A 7695-nucleotide genomic window follows, 5' to 3' on the forward strand; every position below is an offset into this window, starting at 1 on the left:
CTGAGGTGTGTAGAATGATGTCTCTCATTTTTGATTAGTTGGAGATAGTTGTATGTGGATGTCACCCATTGGAGCATTGATCATCTCTCACCTTTGTGTGTTTCTTGTTTACGTATTCAAAGATGATGGAAGTTGTGGAACACAACCAAAGCTCCCAGTGATAGCACTGAAAATACACATTTTCTTCCAGCTCTGTAATTGGAGGTTTGATATCGGCAGGGTTTTCTGGGTATGACCACCTTAAACTACACTGTTGTAAGTCACACAGTCTTCCATTTGCTGGGCATCCCCGGCCTAGAGGACCAGCACATGTGGATTTCCATCCCCTTCTTCATTTCCTATGTCACTGCCCTGCTTGGGAACAGCCTGCTCATCTTCATCATCCTCACAAGGCCCANTCTCCATGGACCCATGTACCTCTTCCTCTGCATGTTGGCGGGGGCAGACATTGTGCTCTCCACATCCACAGTTCCCCAGGCCTTGTCCATCTTCTGGTTCCACGCTGGGGAGATCTCCCTGGATAGCTGCATCACTCAGCTCTTCTTCATCCACTCCACCTTCATCTCTGAGTCTGGGATCTTGCTGGTGATGGCATTTGACCGCTACATTGCCATTTGCTACCCGCTGAGGTACACCACTGTTCTCACAAATTCGCTGATTGGGAAAATCGGAGTGGGCATCTTTCTGAGAAGCTATGGTACAATTTTCCCCATAATATTTCTTCTGAAAAGATTAACTTTCTGCAAAAATAATATTATTCCACATACCTTTTGTGAACACATAGGCTTGGCTAAATATGCTTGCAATAACATCCGAATAAACATTTGGTATGGGTTTTCTGTCCTAATATTAACAGTGGTCTTAGATGTTGTGTTAATTTTTGTTTCCTATGTGCTGATCCTCCGTGCTGTATTCCGCATGCCTTCCCAGCATGCTCGCCACAAAGCTCTCAACACATGCGGCTCCCATGTCTGCATCATTATCCTCTTCTACGGGCCTGGTGTCTTCACGACGCTTACACAGAGGTTCGGGCACCACATCCCACCTCATATCCACATCCTGCTGGCTAATGTCTGCATTCTGGCTCCACCCATGCTGAACCCCATCATTTACGGAATCAAGACCAAGCAAATCCAGGAGCAGATGGCTCATGTCTTGTTTACAAACCACAAGTGAATTTGGGTCAAAACCTCATTTTTTTGGCACTTACAGTTTTCTGTTGAGTGGTCTCTGGAACTGGCAGATGGCAGATGGGACAGGTCAGCTGACACATAGCTCAGTGGGTTCTGCATCAGAACAACTTTACAGGGAAGACTGAGGAATGTACTCTTTGGTTCAACCTGTGAGAATACTGCCATGTTCTCACATAGTGGACTGACGAGGTACCTTCTGTGCAGACCCTGGGGATGCTAGGGCATGGTCCCTGATGCTAGCATGAGGTTTGGAAGTAGAACAAGTAAATGAGATCACTCTGTTGCTTTGGAATTTGCTCTATAGAGTTTCTCCAGTTCTGAGACATTTATGATCTCTCCAGATAACCATACAGAACACTTCATTCTTTTATGCCCTTCATTCTAGTGAAGTGACATGCAGGATCAGTGATTTCTGGGTTCTGAGGTTATTTCTTTTTATATTAAAACTTACTTAGACTGAGTGCATGTCTGTAGCTGGGGGATGTACGCTATGTGGTTCATGTTTTGAAGAACAATCTTGAGCAACCTGATGACTGGTTTTGAGAGAAGAGTTCTGTGGTTCCTGAAGGGCTGGTGTCTGCTGGAAGAACATTAAGGACATCAGGCTGTGCATCTCACTGATCTCAGGGGACACTGAAATACTCAGGTACCCAATCTGACTTTTACGTGGATGCAAAGAACTCAAACTCAGGCATGCATGCTTTTTGTCATGATCACTTTATATCCTAAGCCATGTCATCAGCCCCTACGCTTTTAAGTTGACAAAAATTAATAGCCGTATTTGGTACTATGGGAGACTGATTTCAGTTTTCCTATGGCTACCAAAATATTGGGAGGCTCAAGTCTTATAAAGACAGCATAGCATTTGCATAGTACCTGTGCATGCTATCTCATAAATTTTAAATTTTCTTTGGATTATTGAGAACATTTAACACTTAACACTTAGTATTATTAATCTAAATACTATGAAAACCAGTCTCTACATGGCATTGTTTAGGGGATAGTGATAAAATTACAAGATCTGCATATGTCTAGTATAAAAACATTTCTGCCCCAAATATTTTTTGTTATTGGTTGAATCCTTTGACATAGAATCTATAAATAAGGAGGGCTGACTATGTATATAAAAAATTGTTATATATTGACAATGTCTAACACATTTTAAAATATATAAACATTATAGAATGACTGCCATGTACTCTCAACAGAGAACATATTTAATACTACACGTGCTTGAAAGAAATACATTGTAGTTGAAATTCCAGTGGTTTTGGGGTTTTCCCCTTTCCTCCTCCTCCTCCTCCTCCTCCTCCTCTTCTTCTTCTTCTTCTTCTTCTTCTTCTTCTTCTTCTTCTTCTTCTTCTTCTTCTTCTTCTTCTTCTTCTTCTTCTTCTTCTTCTTCTTCTTCTTCTTCTTCTTCCTGTCCTGGAACTCACTTTGTAGACCAGGCTGGCCTCGAACTCAGAAATCCACCTGCCTCTGCCTCCTGAGTGCTGGGATTAAAGGTGTGTGCCACCACACCTGGCAGTTTCCCCCTTTCTATGCTCCTTCCCCACAGAAGAGTTATGCAGCCAGAGACAATGAAGTCTGAGGAGCTGAGGAACGAACCATGCAAAGAGCTGAGTTCAGGTGCTAACAAGGAGCAAGAGGAGCAGATTCTACTCAAGTAGCTCAGACTGTCTGAGGTTAGACAGCACGGACAGATGCCTGCTGAAAAGTAGCCGAAGCCTTCCACCACAGAGGCACTTGTAAAGCCATGTGGAGCAAATGTCCTTTCTCTTTCAATCCCAAACTCCATGCTTCTGAATTTCAAATATTCAAGCACAATACTAACAGGGTAAAATAGCTCAGGGGAAGGGGGAGGAGAAGGGGAAGGGGGAGGTGGGGAGGGGATAGAGGTTTTTCAGAGGGGAAATGAGGAAAGGGGATAACATTTGAAATGTAAATAAAGAAAATATCTAATAAAAAGGAAATGAGTACCATCAAAAAAAAAAAAGAGAGAAAATTTAATATGCAAAATAATTTTTGTTTTGTTTTTTTTTCCGAACCAGGGTTTCTCTGTGTAGCCCTGGATGTCCTGGAACTCACGCTGTAGACCAGGCTGGCCTCGAACTCGGAAATCCGCCTGTCTTTGACTCCTAAGTGCTGGGATTAAAGGCGTGCGCCACCAAGCCCGGCAAATAAATAGTTTTTGATGGGGCTGGGGAGATGTGCTTCTCTTGCAGAGGTCCTGAGTTCAGCTCTTAGCACTCATTTTATACAGCCCACATATAACTCTGGCTCCAAGGGATCTGTTACTTCTGGCCTTCATAGGCATCTGTACACATCTGTGCAAAGTGCCCTTATTTACACACACATAACTGAAAAATTAATAAACATTGAAGATAATAGTTGTTAACTTATAAAACATGACAGAAAATTAAAGTAGAAATCATGAGAGTAAAAAAGAAAATAAATAGCATAATCGTAAAAACACAAGTACAACAATATGCATTATATAATTATGTATAAATATTCTAAAGGATCACTTAAGAATCTGGGGCAAGCAGTCAACTAGCATTGCTTTATACATCCTACCAGTAGGAAGAATGTCCTAACGCTGAGTCAGAAAATTATCTGCACAAAAACGAGAAAACCTATACTGTAGAAACACTACCCAGTTGAATGCCAATGTTGCCATAGTAATAAAAATAAAAGTGGACTTTTGTTACATAGTAATTGTCCCTGAACTATAATGATTCTTCCTAGGAGAAGGCTGTTAAGTCTCAGGAAGTGAACAAAATTTATAATCTCAGGAAAGTCACAAGTTGTTGGAAAGTCACAAGTCTCAGGAAGAACCCCAAATTAACATGATTCACAAGGTCCCTGCCAAGGTTATGTAAATGGTCAACAACTACTGGGGAAGAGAGACTCTCTGTTCTGTCAAATTGCCTGCCAGTCAGGCAGTGAGCTTCAAGGATGCAGATTTGTGACTTTCACTCCTACTGGGTGGGTTTTTGTGGCCTCCATTCTCTCCCACCCTACTAGTAACCTCATTAACCTTATTCATTGTCAGTGTTGGACTTCGGTGGAATCACTTCTTTTGCCTGCCATCAGTGACCTGTCAATGCTGAGTTGATGTTTGTTCTCATTTTCCCAGGAAAAATCACAGAGCAACGTCAGAAGAAAGGCCATGACTAGGCTCATAATCATTATGATCTGTATTCTCCAGAGAGTCATCAGTATTTGATCTCTTCACTAAATGGCACAGCCTTAAAGTCCATTGAGAGTACTGAAATGAAGAGCAGTCAAAGCCAGTGTCATGGTGAAAAACTTCGACCTGTCACCTAGTGAAAATCAGTGGTCCAATTTGTTTTCCTTAAAATTTTATTTTCCTTACAGAGGAATAAAATTCCACTGTGTATCCATGGCATAGCTTCATGTTCTAATCGTCTGTTGGTGAACACCTAGGGTACCCCCACCTCCTTGCTGTGAACAATACAGCAACAACAAATATTTGGGAAAATGGATGGCTTTGGAAAGTGTTACACTAAGGGAGATAAGACAGGCTCGGAAAAGCAAAAGCTTCAGACTCCGTGCTTATGCAGATCCCGATTTTTAATGTTGGATGTATGTGAGTAAGAGGGTATGAGAGTGGGTGTAGGCTATGGAACTAGACAGGAGGTCATGGATGGGTGCTGAAGGAAGAGCAGACACAGGTCACATGGGACATGAATATGGGAAGATGGCATAGAGGTGTGAGGGAAGGAAACCACAGGTACAAAGGTTGTTTTAAAACATGTGGTGGCTTTCAGTTTAGGTTTTTTAATTTTAATTTAATTTTTTTTTTTTTTTTGAGACAGGGTTTCTCTGTATAGCCCTGGCTGTCCTGGAACTCACTTTGTAGACCAGGCTGGCCTTGAACTCAGAAATCTGCCTGTCTCTGCCTCCCAAGTGCTGGGATTAAAGGCCTGCGCCACCACCGCCTGGCTTAATTTTTCATTTTTAATGGAATTTCTGAGTGTATGAACCTGTGAGTCTCTGAATTGGCTTTCCTCCTTCTGTTTGTTTGTTTTGTCCCATTACAATATGTTAGTTTTTGTTTTATCTTACCTTATTTTATTATTATCTCTTAGTAGTCTATTTGTATTCTAATGAGAAACAGAAAGGGAGTGGATCTGGGTGGGAGGGGAGGTGGGAGGAACTGGGAGGAGAAGAGGGAGGGAAACCATAATCAGGATATACATGTGAGAAAAAAATCTTTTTCCAAGAAAAGGAAAAAATAAATGAGAAGATAATGCCAAAATAAAATCTAGTACTTTGTGTGCTAAATAAATAAAATAATTCAATATAAAGTAAAATAATATAAATAATATAAATAAAATAAACAAAATGTATATAACTCAAGAAAATCAAGGATACAGCCTAGATGTTCATCAACAGATAGTGAAAATGTGGTGGGGTCATACAATGGAATTTTACTCAATTGTAAAGGAAAATGAAATTTCAAGAAAAATGGATGTATACTTCATTTTCACTACAGGATATGTCAAAATCTTTGACCATTGTTTTATAACTAGACAGGGATTAAAAGCCTGGGAGGCCATTAACAATAGATCTCCTTCTTCATAACTCACTTTGGACCCCGCCGCCCATATCCGTGGTGACAGTAAAGAGAGAAACATTGGCAATCGCCCTTCCTTGAGATTTTAAAGTATGAAACGGTGAAGGTTTCAGGGCTCTGCTGGGGCCCAGTAAGGGAAAGTTACTTCCTTTTGCTCAAAGGGATTTCCACTCTGGGATCTACTTGAGATATGGCTTTCTGATCTGTCCCAAGGATTAGAACATTACGTACATCGTCCCCTCCCTCAAGAAGTACTCCAGCTGAGCCTGTCAATCACTCCTCGGAAAGACATGCTAAAGACATGGGCAGAATAGTTACACCTTCAATGAAATAACATACTGATACTTCCCAGAAGCCCCTGCCGCGATCCAGCTGCCTGCGTTTTGGAGTCCTAACTCAGAAAGATTAACTTTTCCTTTCCTTCTCGTTTTTTTGGATACGGGTGGGCATTCCCACTCTTTCTTTGAAGTCTCCAAAGCATCCTATAGCTGCGATGTACCTACTTGTTGAGCTTCACTGCTGAAACTGCTTGAACCCCTAATGCAAAAGGCCAGGCTATCTCTTTCCTCTTAACCGTCTCTATCCTCCCGGAAGCTGCCAAGATTACAACTTGCCAGGCTTGTTACAGTTCCAGTTTTTCTTACAGGCTTCCTGCCTTCCTTTGGGTTCATTTTTAAGTTCTTTGGAGACAGCAATTGAAATGTTTGCTTATTAGAAAGAACACATGTCTAGGTCTTCTCCAGAGATGGAGGAGAAGTGTGCTGTAATAATGAGACTTTGTATACAATGGGGGAGTTTGGAAATACAGCTCTAAATTTGATCTCCCTGGTGTGGTAGCTTCCCTTGGGGCCTTTAGCCAAATTTACAAAAAGCCGCTGCTCCCTCTAATGTAATACTATTCTATGTTGTAATGACTGCAGTAGAGGCAGGGGAGTTACTTATTAGTGTGGGGTGAGTTTCTTGGTGAAACAGGCATGTAGCCCAACAAGACTAGAGGGTTCTGGGTCTGAGGTAAGTGTCTAGGAATACAAGGGTGCTTGGACTTCAATAGGCAGAGAAAAGTGTAGAACCACAACTCTAAGTGACTCTAGTGTAGAGGACAGAGTGAGGACTGGGAGGGGAGAAGGGAAGGCTGTGGAAGACTATCTGGATCTTATGGGTCCAGGACCGCTGACCTTCCTAAGGTTTGCTTAGGCCCCAAGCACTGTAAATATCCTGCTCCTTTTTATGTGCTAGATTCCGGAAGGACACAATGAAAAACAGAGTTCAAAAATCAATTAAGATCAAACGAAGTGAAAAGCAATTAAAGTAAGACTTTGCTGTTTTGTCATCCAAATCAGGGGCTGCCCTGCCCCTCTACGAGTTTCTAGCTCTTCCTACTTACATACAGTTATGGACTTCATTTGCATATCATTCTCTTCCTGCTTCTGTTCAGGAAGGTGATGCTCATAGCTGTGTTGGGCCCCCTCTAGCGTTTATATACCTCTCTGAAGTTTTGCTACCGCATCTAGACTTCTGTGGATCTATTTTTAGTCTTTGTGTGCTGTTGATTGACTTCTGGTAGCTGATGTCCACATAGGAATTGGGCCAAATTAGATCCTTCACTTTAGCAGACCAAAATGATTTTCCCCTTGTGGTCTCATAGACTTCTTATTGTACACTAATGTGTTTAGTTAGCACATTATTTCAGTTACTGATGTAAAACTCTATCTGAATGTAATATTTCTGTCTCCTTCAAGATACAGAACATAGCTTATTCAGTTGTTCATCTAATGTAGTTCTAGGCACACCAGCAGTGAAAAACAATTAGGAAGTACTATGCGACTCTGGTATCATCAAAAAATACCTTTGAACACCATATGAGCTTTCAGTTTTCTGTGAAAGGTCATCTGTATCAAT

The 7695-nt window shown here is 41.5% G+C and overlaps 1 protein-coding gene across 1 annotated transcript; it reads left to right on the forward strand.

Annotated features, from left to right (window-relative positions):
• Positions 1 to 231: 231 nt before the first annotated feature.
• LOC110335621 (olfactory receptor 52B4-like) lies at positions 232 to 1176 on the forward strand. Its single transcript, XM_021217874.1, has one exon. The coding sequence runs from the start codon at positions 232 to 234 to the stop codon at positions 1174 to 1176; it is 945 nt and encodes a 314-aa protein (XP_021073533.1).
• Positions 1177 to 7695: the final 6519 nt, after the last annotated feature.

This window comes from Mus pahari, chromosome 1 (assembly GCF_900095145.1).
Source record: "Mus pahari chromosome 1, PAHARI_EIJ_v1.1, whole genome shotgun sequence".
NCBI lineage: Eukaryota > Metazoa > Chordata > Mammalia > Rodentia > Muridae > Mus > Mus pahari.